The 26286-nt window shown below is 30.8% G+C and overlaps 1 protein-coding gene across 1 annotated transcript in view; it reads left to right on the top strand.

Moving 5' to 3' along the window:
- Positions 1-18986, top strand: part of LOC129230419 (tyrosine-protein phosphatase non-receptor type 5-like) — an 82205-nt gene extending 63219 nt beyond the window's left edge. Inside the window, 4 exon segments of the mRNA XM_054864819.1 lie at positions 229-342; positions 6576-6739; positions 17709-17822; positions 18413-18986. Of these exon segments, the coding sequence (XP_054720794.1) occupies positions 229-342; positions 6576-6739; positions 17709-17822; positions 18413-18506 (486 nt within the window). The 3' untranslated portion in view covers positions 18507-18986.
- Positions 18987-26286: the final 7300 nt, after the last annotated feature.

Genomic DNA, 26286 nt, shown 5'->3' with positions numbered 1-26286 from the left:
ATTTCTTGAAAATATCATTTTTTAAAAGTGAACAAAATGCATTTTGATCAAGTTTTTTTTTTTTTCTTTTTTTCTAGAAACTTGTGAATCTTTTGTTGAAATTATCAAAATTATTAAAATTTTGTATCTCTGCCTTAAAATATAACTTAGTTTTAAAATGTACATCATCTCTTTTTGTTACATTTGCTTTAATAATAATGTTTTTTTTTTTTTTTTTTACTTTCCTAGGTTAAATGTGAACCATACATCCCAGACTATCAAGATTGTTATAATGATATTGAAGTTACTGTTACTCGTGTGATTCCTCGTGATGGTTTTACAATTAGAGAATTATTTTTAAGAGTAAGTTTTAGTTTATTCACATCAAGCTTCTTTGTTGATGATGCAACAGCCTGAAATGGGCCCAAATTTTCTATATTGCATTCCATACCGTCCAGGCAGTTGGATTTCCTTCTTCAGATTTTATAACAAGTAGTACTTTTATGGGTTTGGGGTTGTGAGCCCTATTCACAAACCCTAACTGGAATAAACAATATCATAATTTAACCCCAAGGTGACCAATTGTACCCTCAGTCTCTCAGTACTCATTCTATTTGCCTTTTACTGCATTTGTGAGCTATAATAGAACTGCTCTTAAACATGGAAATCACATAGACTTTAATGAATATGTGCACTTATTCCTGAAGCATAAAATGTGTCAATGCATGTATTTAAATTTTATCGAATATTTAGTGCTGCATTCTGGTTAATTAATAAGTATTCTTGTTCCTGTTTATCCTCTGATTATCTTAATATATAAAAATCTTCTGTGCGGGCGTTTGTTACTATAAGGCTCTTAAATGGCTGGACCGATTTTGATCAATTTTTTTGTGTGTAATTAAGTTGTGACAAGCATGGTTTTGAAGCGCGATGGATCAATTCGGAAACATTTTTGTTAATTAATCAACATTTAAACATTGGATGGTTATATCTCCCAAATGATTAATATTTATTTTAACCTATTGTTGAGCAAGAACTTAAATAAATCTTTAACCCATTGCCAAATAACAATAAGAAAGCCAGCTCTGCTTTTTGTGCTGCAATTTCCTACCTACTCTGATATGTCAATTGAGGATAGATAAAACATAGAGAGAGAGAGAGTGAAGCCTTCATTTCTTAAAAGCAACGATTTTAGGTCCCGTGATATATTTTAACGTAAAGTACTGGAAGGTTCACGTAAAACGTGTGTTCTGTCGTCAAAGTTAAACCATGTGACCGAATCGGTACTTTAGGTTTCCCTAACCAAATAATCAGAAAGTATCGTACCTAGCAACATTTGTTTCTCGGCTGAAATCCATCTGAATTTTGGCACCAATGTCAAGAATACTTTAAAGATTATCAAACTAATCAGTAAATTATTAAAGGAAACGATGATGGAATTTAAAGACGAAACAAATTTAATTTTCGTCCAGATAAATTACAACAGGGTAGTTCTGTACACAAAAATCAGTGCAGTGGAAGATCTTTACCTTTGGTGGAAAGATCAAATTAGGCAATATAGGAAGTTTTAAGAGTTTCCATTCAAAAGATTGGACCGCTAATCGATCGGAGTTGGCTTCGCTCACTGATCGGCTGAATTACAGTAACGTGGTGGCTTGGCGACTTTGGCTATAAACAATAGAGTTGCGTGATCATTTGTTTACATTTTAAAGCTACTGTTAAGGTAGTTTATTGTATTTTTTGTTTATTTGGCGAAATATTTCAAATTACAAAGAATTGTTTTTCGTTTTTAAAGAGTGTTTAGTCAGTTTAGTTGAAGAATGTTTATTTTACATCGGTAGGTGGAGGGATGAGTGATTTTCGCTTATTCAGAGAACTGTTTTTACCTTTATCATTTTTTTTAAATGATATCCTTTTGATTGTTTTATTCTTTTTCATATGGGGGACATTGCAGCGGGATTTCCCGTTTGTTCTAGATGGGTAGTTAGTTTTTTACACTTAATATCCGAGGACGCTTTTTATCCTTTAAGTATGGCTGAAGGAACGAACCATTAAGTACGGGAGAAAAAAAGTTAATAAAACAACTGATCAGTGGGCATTATATAAATCAAGTTGTAATAAATATAAGCATTCTGACACCAAGCAGCTTAAAACATTTTAATTTTACTTATATTTTTTCAACAAAACGGTTCAAACACTTGATAGTTTAATGAAATTTTTTAACTTTTCAATTTACGAAGTTTGAACAGAACAACGTCTGTCGGGTCCTCTAGTCATCTATATAGTGTGGAATTTAATATGGATTTATACCACCTGTTAAAATTGCATAAAATGTATGATGATCAGTGTAGAGCAAACTATAAATGTGTAGATTTTTTATTTGAAATAATTTCAACTCATACCTTTCTGTGAGCCAAACAATTCCTGTGGAAGGCCGCATTTTCAATTTAAATTTAATTCTGGTTTTTATAACATGTTTGAAAATTTCATTAAAATTTTGCCATAATTTTTATTGGTAAATGATCAGTAACAAGCAGTCTTGCATAATATAGAAAAACACACAAACGGCGTTTTCAGAAAATTTTTGACTCTGCAGAAATTTTTTTTAAACTACTAATGTTAATTTAAAAAAAAAAAAAAAGAAAAAGAAGAAATTTAAAACAAAAATCCTACACTTTATTTTTGTTTCTTCCGAATCTTGTGCAAAATTAATCTAAAAAATAATGAGTTCTTCTTGAAATCGTGATCATAGTACGCTAATTACTCAAAGACAAAGGAGTAAACGGTTGCAAATGGAGACTGCCTCTACTATGACTGTGTGGTTTTTTATTTTACACAGACTGAATCGCATAAGAGGAAAATTCAAGCTATGTAAAATAAACAACTTAACAGACTAAGGAACGGTCTCTACTGCTGAATCCTGCTGTTAATTGAGTTTCAATGTGTTGGTGTTGAGAGAAAAAAGCACAGATAATCTGCAGCAGCGTATAATCCGCACTTCATTCATTTTAAACTTTTTTAACAGGTAATATGCAGGAAAATACGATATTTATTTTTGCAGAAATACTTAATTTCAAACAAATAGTTTTTGTTGATTTGTTTACAAAATAAAATATCTTCATAAAATTTTCAAGTAGAAAGCAGGTAGCTCATGTTTTATGAGATCTACATGAACTATTTCACGATAAAATGAAAATAATGATTATGTGATTGATATTGGGTAAAAACTAATGGTTAAGGCAGTTTTCTTAATTTGGTGAAAAGTAAGTGTTAACTATATGTTACTGCAAAAAAAAAAATAATAATAACAATTTTAAAGCTTTCGGTGAAAAGTAAGTGTTAACTATATGTTGCTGCAAAAAAAAAAAAATTAACAATTTTAAAGCTTTTTTTTTTTTTTTTTTTTTTGCCTTTTTTACATTTTACTATAAATTAAGGCAAGGGTGAATTAAGCAAAATACCTATTAGCAGAAAATTTTCCTGTTAGGATTTGTGTTCGCAGAAAGCTTTCCATTTTATCTAAGTCTGGTAATAAGTAGATTAGTAAGTAGTATTAGTAAACAATTTGTAGTTCTCAAATTAAAGTATATTAGGCACAGAAATAAGTGCCGTGCTTTCTGAATTTAAATTTGAATTGGTAGCAATTAGAACAGAATGTCTAGCCACCTGGATAACCAAGAAAAGTCAGGAAAACTTTTAATTTCTGAGGGAAGGAGATTTTTTTTTCTTTATTAACTAAAGTATTTCTGTAATATTTCTATTTCAGGTACATTCCTTTAATTGTGTTTTAATTTGAATTTTTTTATTTAATGAAAAACATATATCACAAAAATTGGGTATTGAAAGCTTTTTGTTTTTTTTACTGAAAAAAAAGTATGTATTTTAATTGTGTTTGTATAACATCAACATACAATATATTTACATAATTGCTTTTTTTTATTTAAATAATAGTTCTTCTTCACTCTCTATTAAGTTTTAATCTGTCTCCGTTGATTGCATTAAAATTTTCTTCACTCTTCTACTGACATTTTGGTTTTGTATACCTCTTATATTTTTATCTTTGTTCTGTTTTGTACTATAATTATGAAATTTAAAATGTGAAATAGAATAACATTAATACAAAAGTAGAATTTGATACTGAATTTAAAAGAATGTTAAAAGATAAGTAGAAATCAATGATAAATATCCTATTGTGTCAAATATTACAATGGTAATTATAGAATACTAGAAAATTGCCTGTCAATGTATGACGGGTGAAAATTGATTTTACATTTGAATGAAGCAATTGCCTGTTTGGTGATATTTTAATAGTTGAAATGTTAACCCTAACTCCAGTGAATTAACCCTAAACTCCAGTGGATAGTGTTAATTTTCAACCACTTTTTCGCTTCTTCATTCTCCTTAAATTACACACTTACCAGTAAAACAGATAAGTTAATGAATCCAGTTCAGGCTTGTCAAAATAAAGCATTTCCCCGCATGTCAAACATTGCCGGAAAACATTATCAAATTATCATGCTATAGCGCAAGTTTCATTGTTGGTGACGTCAGTGTTACTCTATCAGTGAATTGGCTATTATCTATATGAGGATTCTTTAAGCATAGCTGTCAAGTGCTCCGTTTTTCCCGGACTTTCTCCGATTTTTATTGCGTACTCCGAAAATCCGATTTATTCCAAAAAACTTCGTTTTTTTTCACTTTGCTTGTACACTTTTCGATTTCTGAGGAAAAAGAAGAAATTTCCTTATCCTGGAAGGCAGGAATTGTGCACAAACTCAACAAAAGAGGAGGCATTTTGATGCTCTAGAAGCATTAGTGTAGGATAAACACTGAGGGGGAGCGTTGATCGATCGGAGAACATCGTTTTTTCATCGAGTATTTCAGCTACGTGCAAAACTTAGCCGCCATGTTTGGTCATTCACAAGATGGAAGTAGACGATGCTTAAGTGCTTTTGTTTTCAAAGACAACGCAGATTTCAGGGTTTCTTTTAACTGCAAACTAATGAAAATAAGCAAAATGTGCTGCAAAATGTTATTTTTTTTCGTTATTTTAAATAATGGTATTGAGAAATGAAAACAATTATACTATTTAAAATTTCATCTTATCTCTATTTCTTTGGACACGAATGTGCTAAAACTTCTCAATTAAATTGTAGTTTCATGGGGATTTTTTATTTTTATAATTATTTTCTTGCAACAAATTCAAAATTTTATTTCTGATTCTTTGACTTAGTTGCCATATTTGGTCATTTGCGAGATTTAAGTACACAAGACTCTTAAAGTGGCCAAGTTTTCAGAATTAGATGCTTATTGCAATGCAAACTATTGAAAATTATGCAAAATGGGCTCTTTTTTTTTTTTTTTCGGAAAATTCTTAATTTTTTTCTTGAAAAATGCAAAAATTTTTTCTTCAGAATATTATTTTATCCTCATTGGTTTAGACGCTAATGTGCTAAAAACTGTCTATCTCATCTAAATTTTAGTTTTTTAAGGATTATTAATTATTTATAATTGCTTTTAATGCAACAAATTCAAAAATCTATCATTATGGAAGTAGACAAGACTATTATTAGCCTAAGTTTCCGAAAACAGAATTGGATGCTTGTCTCAATGTAAACTATTAAAAATAACAAAAGGCAAAAAGTTTTTTTTTTTTTTTTTTATTATTATTATTTTTTTTGAAAGGGAAATTTTATCTGTGTTTGATCCTTATTGTCTCGGAGGCTTTGTTATAAGCTGAAACTATTTCATCTAAAATGAAGGTTCCTGCTGACTTCTCATTTATTTATTTGTTTTTTTTATAAATCAGAAACCTGTTTTAACTTGAATTTTCCATGTACAAAAAAACTATTGAATAACTATTTTAGAATGTGCAAAGTCCTATTCATCTATTTTTTTTAAATGAAAGTTGTAAAAACTGCCCCCCCCCCCCCGCCCCCCTTCCAGTTTGTGTTTCAAAACTTGGCGACAGTAGTGGCCACTAAGTTTTTGGAGTCTAGTGGCCACTTAGAAGATTTAAGAGTCTTGACCTTCACTATGAAGTTGCTTGACTTCCAAGTATAAGAAGTAATGTTTTTTTTTTTTTTTTTTTCAATCTTCAATACGTTCTTATGCAATGCATTTTCAATACATGTAGGATATATATTAAAGAATATTTTTAAAAAGGGTTGCAGTTTATTAAATCAAACAGTAATCTTGTTTTTTTTTTTACTTTTCAATATGTACCTACGTAATGATGCTTTTTTAATGTAAAAATTTTTATTTTAAACTTGGTTGTAGTTTTGTTAAAAATATAACATGGAAATTCAGAAACGCATTGTAATGGTGCTTAGAACTTATAGAAGCTTACGGTACAAAAGGAAGGTTTAGCACAGGCCACGATTTGGTGCTCTTATTTTAATCCTCATTGCTCCTATTTTTTCCCTTAAGTGCTCCTATTTTTTTTATCTTGAGGTTGGCAGCTATGTTTAAGCATTCTGCATTCTCACAAAGAAAACTTATACTCACATTACGTTGACTTTGCCCCTAACATTAACCCTTGATTAAGCTTTTAAATTAACGATTTTCTGTTACTTTAATTCCCTTTGTTTCAATAGAGAGGAAGTGAGACTCATACTGTTCGCCATTTCTGGTACACTGCTTGGCCGGATCATAAAACACCTGAAACTGCAAAACAACTGTTAGCAATGGCTTTGGAAGTTGAATCTTTGAGACGTGATGCTTCTGGAGCTACAAAAGGACCTATGGTGGTTCACTGCAGGTAAAAAATTTAATACATGTGCAAAGTTTTGAAAAGTCATCTTGTGTAAGGTTTATATGTAAAAAAAGGCGATAACTAGTATTATTGATTCATTTATTGGGATTTTCAAAAATAATTCATGACAAAATGTCTTAACAAAGAACATCAAACATTAACATGGAAAACATAGATTATTTTTAAAAAGTTCATTTAAGGGCTGAAATTATTTCAACTGTTTTTTCTCCCTGAAATATTTTTTATATATGATATTGCAAAACCGGGATGATTTGATTGCATTTTTTTTTTTTTGAACAAAATTTAATTTATTTTTTAAATCTGAAAAGGATCAGATCAAATTCTGATCTAAAAGAAATTCTGAAAATAAGATACTTTAGTTGCATGCTTAAAATTAGTGATTTCACCAAGTGCACTTCAGCCAAAGCTTTAGCAACTTGTAGTGGAGTAGCGAGAGTGAGATGGAGAGGGTGGCCGTCCTGGGCGGCACTTTTCGAGGGGCACAAACTAACCCTTTTTATGTGGAAAAAGTAAACGTATTTTTCAAATAAAGAAGTTATGGTTTTAATCTGTTACTGCAGGCAAAAGCGACACCTTCGAATTGTAAGACTTGTGTGTCACTACCTGATTAAAATTACTTTTATACAATACTTTCTGCTTTTCTTCTTTAGCTTTCAAAAGTCTTTCTTGATAGCATATCAGTGTGTGTGGAAAAGTGGTTAAATTCTAACTGTGGGAAAAGGAACCACCACTTTAACAAAAAAAAAAACTGAGGAAAAAAAATTAGGCCCATCGTATTTAAAATGTTTCCGCAAAACTCCAGGACGTCTCAATGTTTGGTGCCTACGTAGAACTCAAAGAGAAAAGGTTTGACTTACCCCAATGTTGTTAACTCAAAAAAAAAAAAACACAATTTTTGCACGTCACACCTGAAGATTTATTCCGATCACCATTATTTACACGACGAACACTAAGATCCTAGGGAGCTCCTGCAGAGTAATCAAAACTTTGCAGAACATGGAATGGATTAAAAAAAATAAAAAAGTAAAAAAAACAAGGTAGGTTAAGTTCCAAGTCCAGTCTATTGAAGGGATTTAGGTTGTCACAGCAGAGGGATGTGTATCGCACATGGGGAGACAAAAAACAGCGTGGCTTGTTGTTGCGGCCAAAGAATTTATCATCTTAGTGATATCTGCAAGGGAGATGATGTAAAACCAACAGGGAGCTAGCGACTATACCACCGCGATGAACGTGAGAATCTCCTTTCTTACGAAGAAAATGGTGCTGCGGGGAACAAAATTCTATGTTGACCGCACATACTGCTTATATTATCATGGTCTCACCAGATACAGATACATCGCCTGCCTCTTTGATCTTAAACAAGGGTCAAAATGTAAAAAAAAAAAACATTATTTTCGTCAGTGCAGGATCGGAGCTACTTTAACGTGGACGCGAACATCTTTCATTTTTGGAGTAACCTTGGCTAAATAATGGGTCAGATTCGGAACTAAACCGTCATTTGTTGCATTAAACAGGGCTCCATAGCTCCTGTATGATTACTTATCTATTCAATGCGCTTTGCAAGCAGATGCATCGAGATTTCTCCTCACCATCATCGTCATTTCGTACGACCTTTCACAGGTCAAGCGTCCGAGCTCCTCACGAAAAAAATGCTCCTTCACATGTCACCGCTAGCACTAGACTGCTCACGAAATTTTTAGAAACATCCCAGCGAAAACCCCATGCGGTCTCGTGAAAACCAGATATTCATATGTGGCGTCACTTAGCGCAGCAAATGGGAACGCGGGAAAATGACATCACCGAACCAGACAACGCCTACAGCCAATGAGCCAAAAAGGCGGGAGAATAACACATTGCAGGAAGAAGAAGGCAAAACATGGCCGCCAAAAACTTTGAAAAGACGCCATTAAATAGAAAATCAGAAAATGCGAACTCATGAAATATAAACGCGAATCTATGAAAATGTATGTGATTACTATATCACACAGTGCGATTCCTTGTTTTTTCTGACGGGGCGGCAGAGGACAGTCATAGGACCATTTTTTTTAAAAGTCTGTAGAAGTTATCTCCAGGAGGAAGGAAACAATGACGTTTTCCAATTTTTGTTAAGAGGAAGAGTTAATACTGGATTTTAAGAGAGTTTCTTGAAAACCTCATAGTGAAACAAAAAACTTTTTTTTAACTTCAAGAAAATAATAACAAGAAAGAAAAGGGGAGGTGGAAAAAGTACACGAAACAATTTATTGCTTATTAAAACGGTGGCTTTATATGTTTCATGGTTTACTTTGATTTCTTATTCATTACAAGAGTTCTCTATTTCAAAAGAAGTAAAAGGAATTTCTGTTTTCTCGCTTTTGAGAGTAGAAAATCTATCCGACAACTTTGAATCACATGCTAGTCTATTCCTTATGAAAGGTAAGCAAATTTCATTCAACATTTAGTTTGGTCCCTCAACTTGGCCAAGCATAGTCTAAAACTGTTTTTTAGCATATTCAGTTTCAAATAAAACTCCACTCTGTAGTCTAACAGCGTAAGAAGGGAGAGCTCTCAAATCTTTCATCTTTTTTCTGATATCATCAAAGATAGCTTAGAAATACGGTTTTAGACCTCAATATTTAAAATTTCCTGGGCAGAAATCACAACACTGTCTTTTACTCTAACATAGCAAACACAGCCAAAAAGTATATATTTTGGACTTTTAATTCTGAAAACTTTCCTTCGGAAAGCTCCTACCCTCTCTTCTAAAGTCCCAACATGCAGCCTAAAATTACGTTTGATACTTCAATATTAATTTTTGAAAACAGCATTTGAACTTTGCCTATGCTTTATCTCCTAACATGATCAAAGATAGCTTAAAATACGTTTTTAGGACTTCAGTTTTGGAATTTTTCCAAGTAAGGTACCTTAACCCCCCCCCCCCCCCCCCCCCCCTCCCAACTTGTCTAAAAACTGTGTTTTGGGAACCTCAAATTTGATAGGGCTCGACCGATGGCATTTTTCGGCCGATGCCGATTGTTGGCCGATTGTTCAAAGATGGCCGATGTCCGATTATTTTCCTCCAAATGGCCGATTGCCGATGGCCGTTGGCCGATGGCAAAAAGAAAAAAAAATCAAACAGAAATAAATTTATAAGATTGTCAAGAATTTAAAGAATCATTGATTCATTTCACTTTACTTCCTTTCTACGAATAAGGAATTGTAATCACAAAAAAAAAATCAGATTCCGACCTGAATTTCTATTTTACGATCACCCAATTTAAACTTCACAAATTTTTTCGGCACATCTGTACATGCATATGTACCTAAGAACATATAGATGACTGAAATTTCCATTTTGAACGCCTCCTCAGTTAATTATCGCAAATTCTCTTGTGGTGTTTTCATGCGCGTAAACTTACGTCACTCAAAAACGTTATGAAATAGTAAGTTGAAAACTCATACGTACGTAGTATAATCTAAAAGTTCGAAGACAAGTTGTATAAAACCTTACTCTGAATAGTTCACATTACCGAAACACATTTATCTACAAAATAGTCACCTTGAACGACTATGCACTTTTGCCAATGTTCGTATAGCTTTTAGAAGCACTCCTGGAAGACATTTTTCGCAACCTCTTGTAAGGCCTCTTGCGCTGCTACTTTAACTTTATCGTGGGGATGAAGGTGACTTACATGTTGAGGTTTCACGGTTCGATTAGTCAATACTCTGATATGACAAACAAATAACATAACGTTTCGTCGGACTTAGCTCCGTGTAACTTTCACCTGTTCCCAGCAAAAAAACATTTACATGGACGCCGCTTTCTTCCGTCAGGAGAAGATAAAGCTGCATCATAGAAGGTAGCAAAAAATGGCTCCCAAGAGTGTTCGCAGAAGTTATAGGAACACTGGCAGAAGTACATAGTCCCTCAAAGTGACCTTTTGAAGGTGGATGTGCTTCGGTAATATGAACTAATCTGGGTAAGGTTTTCATACATTTTGTCCACGAACTTTTGGATCGTACTACGTACAATATTTATAGGGTGTAGTAATGCTTCTCCTTTTTTGACTGCTGTATAATGAAAGAAAAGGAACAACAACCAAAAAAAAAAAAAAGAAAGAAAGGGAAAAAAAAGGAAGAAAAACAAAGAGACTGTTTAGTAACCGATTGATTTGTTTTTTGTTTTTCTTAATTGAATATATAACTAAGATTTCAATAATATTGTAATAATGTACGGATTTAAGTACACTAAACAGTTAAAAAACATTAAATTATGTTGTTTAATCATTCAAAAAAAAAAAGAATAAAACGATGAAACCGTCGACAAATTACGCAATTAAAGTGGAAGGATTGCACGTAGACATTTTTTAGTCATCAAATTAAACAAAAAAGGTAACAGATAAATTACAATATTAAATCATAATAGGAATATTTTTATACTTATTTAAAATTTCTCAAAAGAAAAGTTTGCATTTTTCATAAAAGCTATGAGAGAGCGACATAAATTTTGCTCAAAAAAGAAATAGCCATGAAAAGAGCGAGGTTCTTAAAACGCAGCGACAATAAACAAACTCTGTATTTACACCAAGTTAATACCTGAATACATATACTACTTTAATTGTTCAATATTGTGGTTTGCACACACAATATTGAACAATTTGATTGTTTGATCTTTTATGAAACTTTACAAACAAGTTCAAATTAAATTTTTCAATTTAACAATAATTTTCTGAAATTTAAAAAATTGCATACTAAAAAATCCTTGAAACTTTTCTATAAAAAACGAAAACAACTTATTCATTGATTTTACATAAATGCATAAAAATAGTTACTTACAACAGGAAAAAAATTGATCGCTAATTATGATGCAAAAAAGATGGCGCATTTCGAAATATAGGTGAAACAAATATGAGAAATACGCAAAATGACTTTCTTGACCGAAATAAATAATCGCTAAATATTTAAGAAATGCTTGAAACGACGAGGGAGAGTTAGGAGGGGGTCACCCTCTGATTTTGGAGCAACTCACACTTTGGCCCCAACCTCGGTCTCATTTTTTTAGTGCAGAACCACTACCACCAACGCCTCGGAAGAGTTTCTGAATCTTCTTCATCACTTATATATATATACGAAGATAAAATTCAAAAGTTCCTTTGATTTCCCTTTGATTGAGCAGAAAAACCCTTCCAAAACTTGCACCTGATTTTGTTTTGACGTGCAGCAGCGGATTTAAAATATAGCAAATGTTGCAATTGCGCGAAAGGCCCCATAACCATAGGGGCACCGTAGGAGTTACAAAAATGCTTATGATAAATGTTTCACAACTTCTTTGATAGCGAAATAGGGCCCCAAAATGTATTTCGACGGGACCCAAACTTGTAACTCTGCCGAAACGATACAGAAAAGACTGCATTACTGTGATTCAAATTACAAATGTCGAAAAATTAAAAATTACTGTCGGTTCAACGAGAAATATGACAAACCTAACAAAATGACACAAAAACGGGTTTCGACATCTCGTTTGTTTCCATGGTCCCCAATTCGGCATTATATTACCAAATGATCGTCAGTCTGAGATGCTATATTAGTTTTGCATTGAAATAAGTATTTAATATCCACACAAAAAAAAATAGTAAACAGGCTTTTCAGAACACCCGATCGAAAACAAAAAGGGAAGTGCACAACTGGAATGTACGCACACCACACATGCAAAAATTTATCCTTCTACAGCTTACCATTTTTGAGTTATAACTTATGACAGATACATACGTACATCCAGCTGCAAGAAACAACGCAAAAATTAACTTGTTTGGTACCTGAATGCAGTATTAAAAACTCTTTCAGGGGTGACTAAAATAGAAATTCATACTGAAGTTTAAGTAAACAATTTTATATGAAAACAATAACTTCCTTTACTTTGTATTAATAAGTAAAATAGCAAATGTCCTTTTTTTTTTTCAAAAACATCGGCCAATTCCATCGGCTTTTCGATGTTTTTTAAGGCCGATGGGCCGATGTTTCCTGCAAGTTAGCATCTGCCGCTGATGCCGAAGGCTAAATTTGTTAACCATCGGCACCGATGCATCGGTCGAGTCCTAAAATTTGAAAATTTTACAAGGAAGGAAAGGTGAACTCCTCAGACCTTTTCCCAATGTCCCCAAAGACAGGGGTCTGGCCAGGGGAAATTTGGGTCCGTTAACGGACCCTTCACAAAAATACGATCACTCAAAACGGACCCTTCACAAAATTCCGATCAACCAAAACGGACCCTTCACAAAATTCCGATCAACCAAAACTGACCCTTCACAAAATTCTAATCATTAAAAAAGGATCTTTCACAAATCATTTATTGTAAAAGCAAATTTAAAATCAAAATAACGGCTAATTTTTCAAAAGAAATGTCTGCATATTTCTGTGATGCTTACTGTTGCTTTTATCACAGCAGAATAAAAATAGCCTGCAACGATGTTGTTGTTATAGATTTTTCTGAAAATGTTATGGCCTCTGCATATTGATATTGCTGCCTCAGCACCTTTCTCCCTCTGCTCTCAATCTAAACAATAATAACATATCAGCGAATTGAACTTGGTACTGCTAACAAATAGAATAGCTATAGGTTGGGGAAGAAATGTGATCGCTTCAGATATGGTTACCAACTATAAAATTAACATTAACGCTAAATAAATAAACGTCTAGTAAACCTTTCACAGGGACTTGGAAAATATTCCTAACATTTTCCAGCTTGGCAATTTTTGTGCCTTTATGGTGTGATGTTTTAACGTTATCTTAAGAAGAAATTATATTAGTTTTGAATTTTTTATGCTAACAGGGGTGCTCGTGTATCGGTTATAAACCGGAATTCCTGTATTTTTTTCCTATGTCCATATCGGGAATCTGGTATTGTCCATTGTTTTACATTACCCCACCTCCTTTTTTTTTTCTTTTCTAACTACGAATTTTCGGCGAAAATGTCGGTGGTTATCAATAATATTCATCATGTAAACCTTTTAAAATGCAATTCTAAAATTGTTTTACTTAAATAAACTCTTTTATTTGCTGTTTTTCACTCTTGATGCCTTCATTTTGAAAAACGCGATCTCTTTGCATCCGGTATGACAATCAAATCTTACTCATTTTTCATGCTAACTAAACTTTGTTACGAGGCAAATAAATGAAAATTATCATTATTTTTAGTGAAATCATTAGTTTAAGCAGAATTTCGTGTTCTTTTAAAAGTGTCAAGACGGTTCGATGGTTTAATTTTATTTTTGCTTCAACTATGTCGATAGACATTATACATATGTTTATCATTAACCTTTAATATGCAATTTGAAAAGATTTTACTAATATAAATTCTTTTATATTCCGTTCTTATACTTTTGATGCCTTCACTTCAAAAATTTCAATCTTTTTGCATCCGCTATAGGAATGGAATTTTTTGCATTTTTTTAAATGCTTACTGCGCTTTATTCAGAGGTAAAAAAATAAAATTTACACTTATTTTTGTTAAAATTACAAATTTAAACCAAAATTTCGTGCTCTGTAAAAATTTCATGCGCCAAAAAGCTAAATACTGAACAACTGCCTGATTTTTTTTTTTTTTTTTCAATTATTTTATGATTTTACTCTTTATACAAAATCTTCAGAAAAAATTTCTAGTACAATTTAACAAGATGTGAAACGGTATATAGATACTGATACATCTAGGTTGACCATCCGCTGGAGAAGGATACCTCCCTATTGCTATGATAACCTTCGAAAATGCCCTAGAAAAGACAAAAAATACTGTAAAACTTCCAACAAATTATTTCAATGCCGTAGTTTGCTCCATGAGCCTCCCCCTCCCCCAAACGCATTTATTAATGTTTATAAATTTAAATTTTTCGTTTTTACAAAATAATTTTATTTTACAAAAAAAAAAAAAAACGATCTTTCATAAAAAAATTTTTTGATTTTTCACAAAAAAATTTCGTTTTTCACAAAAATATTTGATTTTTCACAAAAAACGGACCCTGTGAAAAACCCTGGACAGACCCCTGCCAAAGATAGCCCAAAATTCGCTCATAGAAATTTGCCTGGGTGGGAGAGCTCGCTAATGCTTCCGTCTCAAAGATAGCCTAAAATGAAATTCAGCTTGAAGAAAGATTTTGGGAGGGAAACCTATCTCTGCCCCCTTTTGCTCCTAACATTATCAATATCAAACAAAGCCTAAAGTCATGCATTAATTACGGAAATGTTCCATGAGAGAGAGCAGCCTGGCTTCACAACATTTTTTGTCCATTAGATGTTAGGGAACCCTTTAACGTCACCAAAGATAGCCTAGAATTGAGTTTTTGAGACTTTGGTGATGAACAATTTTCAAGGAAAGAAGCTGAACCTTCCCTATTCCAATAAATCACCACAGACACTTTTAAAATTGTTTTCAATTCAAAAAACATTTCAGTAAGAAACCTAAGCGCCACTCCTGCCTCTAACGCTTACAGCTGCTTTAGAACACACATGCAATTGCATTGCCAAAGATAGTCTAAAATTGCATATTTGAGAGCTGAAAATTTTCAAATTGGGTATCCTACCATTTCGGATTTTCTTAACCTTATCACAAAGTAGCTCAAGCTTCATTTTAAAATTTTGATTTCCAAACATTTCCTTGTGGTGCCTGTCGATCCCCTCTACCTCATCAAAGAAACGCTAAAATAGGCTTTAGTTTAGGAAAAAATCAGAAGCAAACCCAACCCTCCCTTTCCCTTCACTTTACCAGAAACTAAATTTTCCATTTTTTACGTAAATTTAGCGATTTTCTCCAAGTGTGGGCCACCTCCCCCCCCCCCCCCCCCCGCCCTTTCCATTTTTTTCTTTGAGAGTATGTAGAAAATAATTGCATCTTTTTTTCTCTTTAATAATATTTCTAGTTTTAATTTAAACACACTTGACAGTTTAATATATGGGCAGTTCTCAAAAGGTGGGAGCAAACACAGACTTCAACTTTGAAGCTTCAATACCAAATAACTTTCATTTTAATTAACTCTAAAATTTTTGAGGTAAATTATAATGCTGTATAGAGACAAGAATTGACATAAATTATGGAAAAAAAGCTCTTCAAATGCCCTTAAAAAATATTTTTTTTGCTAAATGGCACAATTTTGGACATACCAAAACGTTAACTGAGCAAACGTACCATTAAAAAAAATTTTTTTTAATTATTTCCATACGTTTCAAAAAAAATTAAAGGCATGAATCTTACACTGAATAATTTTTTGTTAATATTTTACACAAATAACAAAAGTAAAGACAGATTATTTACTTTGTAAACGATTTTAGAAAAAAGTAAGTTTGAAATTTGATGCATGTCCAAAAGTTACGATCTTTACAATGCTATTATTTGAGAACTAAGTATATGATGTTTTCGTTTTAAAGGTATTTATCGATCCTCAGAATCAGTTTTTAATTGTTTAAAAGTGTTTTCATAAGCTTTTATACAGTATCTTAGAAGAAAAATAATTTTTCTTAAACATACATGTGAGATGTCCAAATGGCGTTACGATCTTGACGCCGATAATTCTGTCCGTTTATTTATAATTTTTTTATAATCCACTGTCTTCTAACATCAATAAAAAAAGATTATTATGATGTTATCTTCTTTAATCCATTGGTATTTTGCATAATTAATACGTTACACATTAAACAATACATAAATTACAGAAGAAACATGGCTGGTTATGATCGAACAAAAGCCATTTTGCGCGAAAATCGCCAAGCAAACCTCCGTTGGTGACAACACAGTATACGATAAGCTAAAGGTTACCAGAGGGGGATTCCAGTTTGACAAATGTAGTTAATCGTCAGCTGCACCAGTTTTGGCGCCTTTATCACCTGCGCTAGCTTTTTTTTTTTTCCCGCCGCTTTTATTATTTTAGAATTTTTTTTTCTCTTCTTTCTTTTAAACATAATTTAACGATCTCCAAATAAAAATACGAATTTCTTTTTTCAATAATTTTTTTAGACATCGTTTTAATTCTTATGACATTAGAAAAAATATTCATTATTGAAACTGATGTCACTTTTTACATTCTTTCTTAAAGCATATTTTGTTTATTTTTCCTTTAAAAATATATATGTCGTATTTATTTGTCTCTATTTTTATTTCTTATTTGTCCCAATAAATCAAACTACAAGTTTGTATAATTATTTCCATAAAGCTTTTTCCTACCTTTCATCAACTTCTTCAAAATCATTCCAAAACTTTATTATATGTAAAGAGCAGTATGTATAGCCATTCAAGTACTTCATTAATGTCCTCTTTATCATTAAATTGGAAAATTCAAAAAGTAGTAAATAAAATTTTCATTGGAAAAGTTAAAAATCAGATTAACAGTTGTCAAAAATGGTGAAACTTACATTATGATGATGTCCAAAATCCGTTACCTACAGGACAACAATGTCCAAAATGTGTTACCTACAGACTGCTAATTTAATTTGCTAATTAACAATTTTTACAAATACCTGCTGTCTTTTCATGTTCATATATTGTGTTCTAGGTATGCATACTTTAGAATAAAAGCAAAATTGATATCAAAATCGAAAATTTTTGAAATTGCTCAAAGTTAACTTTTTTGTTCCCACCTTTTGAGAACTGCCCATATTAACTATTTCCCAACAAAAGGGCGGCAAACACTGTAGCTACGCCACTGGCTACATGTGCACGACAATGCAATGAGAGGCAAAAGGATTTAACGTATACGAAAAAAGAATCTATAAGATGCCTGAGCGATTTATTGTTGGCGAGAAAAGGATAAAAGTAAAGGCATAATTCAATGCATCCCGTGATCTACAGTCTACCAATTAAAACAACACAACTTTGTCAAAAGTAACATTGTCACATAAAGCACCCATGGGCATATTCACTTATTTTTTAATTTGTTATGTAACTCTAATGGCTGTTTTCTTTTTAATTATTTTTTCATTTTAATTCCTTTAGTGCTGGAATAGGAAGAACTGGTTGTTTCATTGCTGTAAGCATTGGCATTCAGCAGCTTCTTGAAGAAAATATGATTGATGTGTTGGGTATAGTTTGTTCTTTAAGATTGGATAGGTATGTCTTTGTTTTTTTTTTTTTTTTTTTTTTTTTTTTTTTTTTTTTTTTTTTTTTTTTTTGCTATTACAGTTGTGTCTTTAACTTCCAACTGATAAAATTTTTGTCTATCCATTTTCTGTTTATAAGAAATTGTTGCCTTTATAAAAAGTACTTTCAAGTTGTTTTTTTTTTCCCCTCTCCCCCAATTGAAATTTTTTTAACTTTTTTATTTGCCAACTTTTAGGAATTATGTCTGAAATGCATTTTAGCTGTTAACGAGGTTTTACATTAACAGCTAGAATGCACAATAGGTGTGAATTTTAGTCGTTAGGAGATTCAATACCCCCCCCCCCCCCACTTCCCCCAGCAAGTCAATATAGAAAAATGTTGGTAACAAAAATTGGAATAGAGAATAGCAAATGAATGTCAACTTATAGGGGTTCCTACAAATGTGTCAAATTAGCATTGAACCAACTGTAAGAAAAATAAATGTTGAATTATCGAGGTAATCAAGTCTTCCTCATGTGGCAAGTTACCCAGATTTCACTGTATTTATTTTAGTATTTTAATGAAAAAAATCATATATTGTATTTTGTAATCTATTCTAGGGGTGGAATGGTACAAACTGCCGAGCAGTACGAGTTTGTGCATCAAGCACTCAGCATTTTTGAATCAAGTTTACCAGGAACATCGGTTGATTGAAGAAAACAACTTCAAGGTTGTCATTTGATTCACGCATTAATGTTGGAATGTGGTTGATGTATTAATTGTATTTCAATGTCTGTTAAAGCTGGGTGTATACATGATGTTGTTAAAGAGGAAGTTCCTGTCAGATGGTCTGATAATCTTTGAAACATTAATTGTTTCCGGTAGTTAATACGCACAGGTGCTTGTGTTACAATGAAGATGTTAAATGTGCCATTTTTGTGGGATTTGAAAATTATTTAATCAGTTGTTCTTGTAGTTATGAAAAGTTTTTCTAACTGTAATTGCATTGAATATTGTTTGCTTGTATTTTGCGTATGTATGCCTCTATGATCGTTATTGGTTACTTTTAGTTAATTAATGTTATTTTTCATTGGTAAAGTTAATTTCAATTAAAGTTGTTTAATGTCTGAATTATGTCAGAAGCATCCATAATGTGTTTAAAATGATAATTCAGGAAAGTAGAGTGGATTTTTGAAACCGTCTTAAACTTTTAATCAACTTAAAGTATATGTCTAAGGATGTAATTCAGAGCTTATATTTATTAAATTATTATTTTTATTTTTTTTTTTTAATAACATTTGTCTTCAAAAAAGCTTTACACTATTTGTAGTAGTTTTTTGTTTTATTTATTACTTTAATTTAATCTTTTAAAAGATCTGATTGTTGATACATCAAGTTTTCAAAACATATTTCAAGTGGTCAAAAAGTTTTTAATTTTTTTCTCAAAAGTACATTTTTTTTTTTTTTTGCTAAATTTTGTTGAAACAATTTTGGATTTTTTCCCCCTCTTTCCCCGTCCAATATAGTCCCATTATTTAGTAAATACTTGTATTTTATTATTTATTTTGCCATTCTTTTGTTGTCCCATGTTTTATTAATTTATACATATATTTAGCTTTTGAGCGTGTGATTATGTTATTAAGTGTTGTACTTATTTTTATTCTTTCAGTGGTTGTATATTACATTTAATTATTTTATTTATTAATTTTATTACTGTGCCATAAAAATGCACAAATCAGTGCTTATATTTTAAAACTTTTAATTATTGGTAGAAATAGAAATTCTATATTTTGCTCAATTTTCATTATGGTACAATTTTTCATTGGCATCTTATTTCTTAAATTTGTTAATAGTGATTCTTACTGGTAAAATGATAATTAATTCTATTCTATTTTTATATGCATTTGTCAAATTTGCATCCCACTTAGATCCTTTCATAACGTCTTTGGGTTTTAACATATCTACCAGTTTTGATAAATTGTTGACACCTTTTGGTGTGAGCTATTCATCCATGCATAATCCTCAATTCTGAAGGGTTTTTTTTTTTTTTTTTTTTCATTTTTCAAATTTTTTCAAATCCAGTATGTATGGGTTGAAAAAAAAAATTATTAGAAATATTTTACCGACTCCAGCCATATTGGCCCACTATTAAAAAAAATTGTACAATATCTAAAAATAACTTTTAATTATATATAACTTATCTATAAAATTGCTTAGACAAAGTATGTTTCAAAACATATTATACATACAAGTCCTGCGCTAAAGATTTCATATTGCTAGTTATCAAATTAGCCAAAATTTAACTCTTAGCCAAATTCCAAAAGTCTTAGCCAAAAGCTTTAACTTAATAAACTTTAAGTGTGATTTTCTTTTCTTTTTTTTTTTAATAGAAAATTTCAGTTAGAAAGCGGATAATTTTACACGATATATAATGCAAGTGTTTATATTTTAAATATGTAGCGTACATTTAAGTTTAATAAACAATAACAATGCATTATTTGAGTTTCCAATTTGTTGTTAATTTTTCTCGTGTAGAGTTTCTAATCATAATTTTGAGGATGAATGGGAAACTTTTTTCTATTTTTTAAAACTATTTCTATTTTTTATTAATTGAAAATAAAACCCAGTGAAACTAATCAATAGTTCTATATTTTATTTTCTGAAAGAATTAGTAGTCAAGGCTCTTGTTTTCTTGCTAAACCCTAACAATATTTCACTCAACCTATGTGAGAAATGCTGATTTTTTTTTTTTTTTTTTTTTTTTTTTTTATTTACCTTTAACTTAGTCAAAAAAGTTTTTTTTTTTCAACTTCTACAAGTCTAAATTGAAGAGTTTTTAATTTGTTAACATATACATTTTAACATTTTTCATGTTAAGTAATGTTGTACAAAATGTAGAAATATTTAACTAATGTTGTTTAACGAAGCAAATTTTATTATCTTAAAACATGCTTCATGTAAATTCACTGGCACACAAAATATTTGTTATACAGCTTTTAAAGTTTTACTCATTAAATGTCCTTATTTTGATTGTTCATAGATATGCTGAATTCAAATTTGCTATTCCTGGTTGTAAATGGTGCATGTATTTTACCCAAAAAGTTTTTTAAATTATGATATCTTATAAATTTTATTTAAATCATTTTAAAATGTAGATGTTGGAAATGAACTTCAAATTTTAATATATTGATTTTAAATGTTTAATTATAATCAAAGTTTTAAAATAATGTTGTGGCTGCTCATAAAAATTATTTTTGACAAAAGCACTTTCTGTGTAAGCATTTTTAAAACAGCCGGTCTGACATTTCAGTATAATTTTAATGCTTGCAACAAGCTTGAAAGTGTGGTATTTAACATGGTTGGTATATGCTTTTATCAGAAGGTCAATTAATATTGAAAGCTTATTGCATTTAATGACTTATGTCTGTGGCGGGGCCAAAGATGAGGTGTTTTTCATCATATTTTGTGATGTAACTGCAAAGAAATATTTCTGTGTTTTTGTCCATGAACATGCTCCTTTCATGTTGAAATTTTGCACAGTATTATATAAAATGGTATTTTTACAATTGCAGAGTGTAAACTAGGAGGCTAGTGGTGTCTTACAGTGTTGCAATAAAAAATGAACTTCGCTTTCAGGAGAAATCTTTCATTAAATGTCAATTTTAAAAGCAAATCATAAGTGTCCTTCTTAGCTCTGCTTTCTTTCCATAATCCTATCTTTACACCTTTTCAGAAGTTAGTAATAAATTCAACACTTGAATATTTAAAATTTGTAGTTAAATAGTGAAATTACGTTTATTGAATATCTTCTAGTGAAGCTTTTCTTTAATCTATATATATTTATATATGTGCAGTTGAACTTGGTTAATATGAAATGTCAAAAATCCATTAATTTAATCATATTAGCCATTATTCATCACAATCTTTAATAAGTGAACGTCTGAACAAATAAAGAAAAATCTTACCTATAGTTAAAAAATAATTACTACTTTTTATCATTTATAATATAGGCATTGCAATCTAATTATTAATATCTTCAGAAAAATAACTTATTTCTTAGAATTGAATGTGTTTGGAAAAAATGAAAAAGAAAGATGACTGTCAGCTTTTGCAGTAGTAATCGAAGGAAGACAGTTTTATCTTCAATCAAATTGAAATGTCCAACAATAAATGAGATATAGGCTTGATTTTTTATGCAAAATAATTAACATTTTCTTATTAATGCATAATTTGGTTCTTCTAAAACCTCACAAAATGATCAATTATTTCCAAAAAAATAAAATCAGTGTTCAATCATGAACATTTTTAGTAGTCAGAAGGTTTTGTTCATTATAACCAAAGTTTTCAATTAAACTCACGTATAGTGCATAAACTTTTTAATGTACCTACTTGAAATGCAAACCAAAGTTAATGCACAGAATGTTTGTTATAGCTGTGATTTCATACTAAACATGGTAGTATTAAGGGAGTTCAACTCTATATATATATATATTTTTTTTTTTCACATACAATGAATTACCCTGTATACATTAGTTTGCATACAATGTAATTTGTACATGATTGAGTGTGAGTGTGCATCAGGTTTGCTCTGTAAATGTAATAGAAGTGCAGTGACCAAAGAAAATTGGAGTAATGATTTCTATTGTACGTATTTTGTTCAATTGGAACATCTCAGGCGAAATAATCCTTTTTTTTTTCTTTACACCGTAATTTGAATTTATACAATACTTGCAATAGTGAAGGGATTAGCATAAACACATAATGTATTAAGCATTCTTTTGAAATAAATTCAATGTCTGTAAAACGTTTTTGACTTTTGTTTAAAAGCAACTTTTTGAAACTCGTTTTTTACCAAATGTAAATTTAAAAACTAATTCGGTACGGTGGTAATAGATCTTGAATTGAGAGGTAAAAAAGTCAGAAATTTTTTATTAATATTGTATTACATGATATTGCACTGTATTACTGAATGTAAAGTATTATAGAAAACTATGTTTAAATAAAAAATTGTTCAAAAGGACTAATTATAGACTTCAAAAAGTAAAATTGATTTGGAAGACAGAATACATTTTAATATCACAAGCTTGAAATGCAGAAGTAAATAGAGCGTTAAAAAAATGTTGGAGACTCAACATTGTGCAAGCATCTTGAATGAAAGGAAACGTTATTTTATAACTTTTTTCTCAGAATAACAGGACATGTTAGCCTCTGCAGTATAACTGGAATTCGCTGTGTTTGCTGTATGTTTGCATGTATGCACATACCAGGGGTGAACTCGTAATTTTTTCAACACTGGAACGCCAATAAGAAATAATTGAACCCTGAGTCATGACTTTTTTTTTTTTTTTTGTGAAAGGGAATTCGTTCTTTGAGAAAAGCAGTATCAGAACATTGTTCCAGTGCAATTTAGCACTAATGCACCCCTGACACACGCACACATATATGTATGCATATATACACAGACAAAATAAAAAGTATCAGAGTAAAATGTTTTGCATGAAATACATATTATTGCAAGGTTATTTTGTCTTAATTATAAACTTGTAGTATTTTGTAAAATTCCACATTGTTAGCATTTCAAATAAAAATATTTTTGTGCTTGTACCATAATGTTTCCATGTAGTAGTACAAGCTGTTTTTTTTTAAAACCAATGCATCTAAATGCACTGTCATAGAATGAAGAATTTGTACAATATAAAATAATGTACTCTCTTTGAAACACTACCTAAAACAACCACTTTTACCATCTTTGGCAATTACATTTTGTGTATGTGATAGTTTTTTTTAAAGAATGATTCCACATGTGTGAAGATGATAGAGACATGTTTATTTTCATGAATAACTAAAGGCATGGTTTATAACTGTATATATAAAATATGTTCATATGTACATTTAGGTTAAAAGACATTTTGTTAGAATATTCCTGCTAGCTATTTCATTTGTATAATTTACACTATATTTTTTTATGCAATTGCTTCAATCTTTAAATCCTGATTGAAGCTCTATTTCAAGGCATTTATAACTGACTGCAGAAAAAAAGTGTTTCTACATGCAGAGCTTCCTAAAGTTTTTGAATCTGCGTAAAGAAAAACGTTTGTACAAGTTGTAAAGGTGTATTACAATTGCAGGGTTCGTATGCTCCGGGAAAACCTGGAATTGTCAGGGAAATGTCCAATTTTGCCCCAAAATTTTTTTCTCCAATTTTTCCCAGGGAATTTTGTACCATTCGTTCTAATCTTCGTTTTTAGCGATGTTTCCTGAAAAAATTGTAAAAGTTTTGAGGCAAAATGATGCTAGCAATAAGAAAAAAAAAGGGCAACCAAAAAAAAAAAACTTTTGCGGACGCCGTTTTGGCTCCTCTATAGTTCCCTAGAAAAACCCAGAAATTATATGCACAAACTCAACAGGGAAGATGACAATTTACTGCTTCGGAAGCACAATCTGATGATGAGAGGGTCGATCGGGAAAAATCGTTTTCTTTTATCGGAAAGTCATTTCAGCTACGTGTGAGACATAGTCGCCATTTCTGGTCATTCATAAGATGGAAGTAGACATGATGCTTAAATGCCCAAGTTTCCAAAACAAAGCAAAATTGGATGTTTTCTTTAACTAAGAACTGAAAACTAATAAAAACAACGCAAAATGTGCTACAAATTGTTTTTTTAATTTTATTTTAAATATGTAATTTTCTTGAGAAATGAAAATTTTTGTTCTGAAAACTTAATCTCATTGCCTTGGACGCAAATGTGCTAAAAACTTTTCAACTAAATTGTAGTTTCATGAAGATTTATTATTTTTAAATTGTTTTCATGCTACAAATTCAAAAGATTATTTCTTTATTTTTGTTGTAGCCGCCACATTTGGTCATACCCAAGATGGCAGTACACAAGACTTTTTAAGTGCCTAAGTTTCCAAAAATGGCATTGGATGTTTATTGCAATGCAAACTATTGATAAAAGCACAAAATGTGCCTCATTTTTTTTTCAGGATAATTTGTAATTATTTTCTGGAAAAATGCAAAATTTTATCTCCAGAGCATTTTTTTTTTTTTTAATTCTAATTGATTTAGACGCTTATGTGCTAAAAACTGACTATTTTGTCTTAATTGTAGTTTTTTAAGGATTATTTTATAACTACTTTTATGCCACAAATTCAAAAATCTACTCATTATCTTAAATGTTTTACTTAGTCGCCATATTTGGTCGTTTTCAAGATGAAAGTGACATAAATTTACAAAAACATAATTGGAAGTTTATCTCAATGTAAACTATCGGAAGTAAATGTGCAATTGATTATGAATTTTTAAAAAATTATCTTCTATAAAAGAAAATTTTTAATTTTAATGTAAGCATCTTTTATATACAAAAGAAAAAAAAACTGATTATTGACATCGGCTTATGATTGACGGATGTTGATTTTTGTTTTTGTGCATTATATGGCATGTTCATCGATGCAACAAGTTAATCATATTTATACTGAAAAATAGCTTTGTACTTTGATCAATATGTTTTGTGTTACAACATACTAATAAGAAAATAAAGAATTGTGAACCAAAAGTGGAGAAACATTGCTGCAGATTACAGCAAAACGCTAATATGCATGACATGTGGCATCAAAGAAATTCTAAAATAAGTTGAAAGTACTTTGTTTTCAACAAATAATAAACAAATGAAAACAATTTTGAAAAAAAATGTTTAAAAAAAGTTTTTTAAAAAATTGTAAGAGAATTTTTTTTTAAAAATCCAAGTTCTTTTTTTTTTTCTTTTTTTTTTTTTTAAGTCTACAGTGGGAAAAGTTTCAGTCCTTACGTATTGCTACTTTAAACAATTTTGATCATTTCGAAAATAATACTACTTAAATTTAATTTTGAATGAAGCCAAGTTTTTCTAAAAAAATAACCTGGAAAAGTCGGGGAATTTTTTTTAACCATAAGTGTATGAACCCTGAATTGTGTAACACTTTTGACTCTCCACATGCAGAAAGTAGTATAAGAAGTACATATTCAATTCAACATAAAATATTTCCATGGGTTGAAAAACTATGTAACTTTTAACATGATAAATGTAAATTCAAAATTTTATTTCAATTCACCAACATTAACTGCTGTTAAATATTAATAAGTTGTTTTTCTGCACATATTTAAAGATTGCATCTTTCAAGGAATGTATGTCTAGGTTGTTTCATCAAGTTTTGCTCATTGTAAGGAATAATCTATAATGAATTCTAATGGTAAAGAATATATATTCTACTTTATATAGCGCTGATTGTGATTAAGATGTAGTTCTTGAATTTAAAAGCTATTAAATAAAGTCTCTCCCAAATTGGGGATTTTACTTAAGACGTCAGACTTCCTTTTGGAAAAATATAGTGGGAAACTAATCTTCCACTTTTTTCCCCAATGTTGTTCTCATGGCCCGAGTAACTAAAAGTGAGCCCTAAGGCCGACAATACTTTGTACATCCCCCCCCCCCTCTCTCTCTCTCTCTTCCATCAC

Source organism: Uloborus diversus, chromosome 9 (genome assembly GCF_026930045.1).
Source record: "Uloborus diversus isolate 005 chromosome 9, Udiv.v.3.1, whole genome shotgun sequence".
Classification (NCBI taxonomy): Eukaryota; Metazoa; Arthropoda; class Arachnida; order Araneae; family Uloboridae; genus Uloborus; species Uloborus diversus.
The sequence above is the reverse complement of the archived record's forward strand: the minus strand, read 5'-3'. Positions and strand labels throughout refer to the sequence as shown.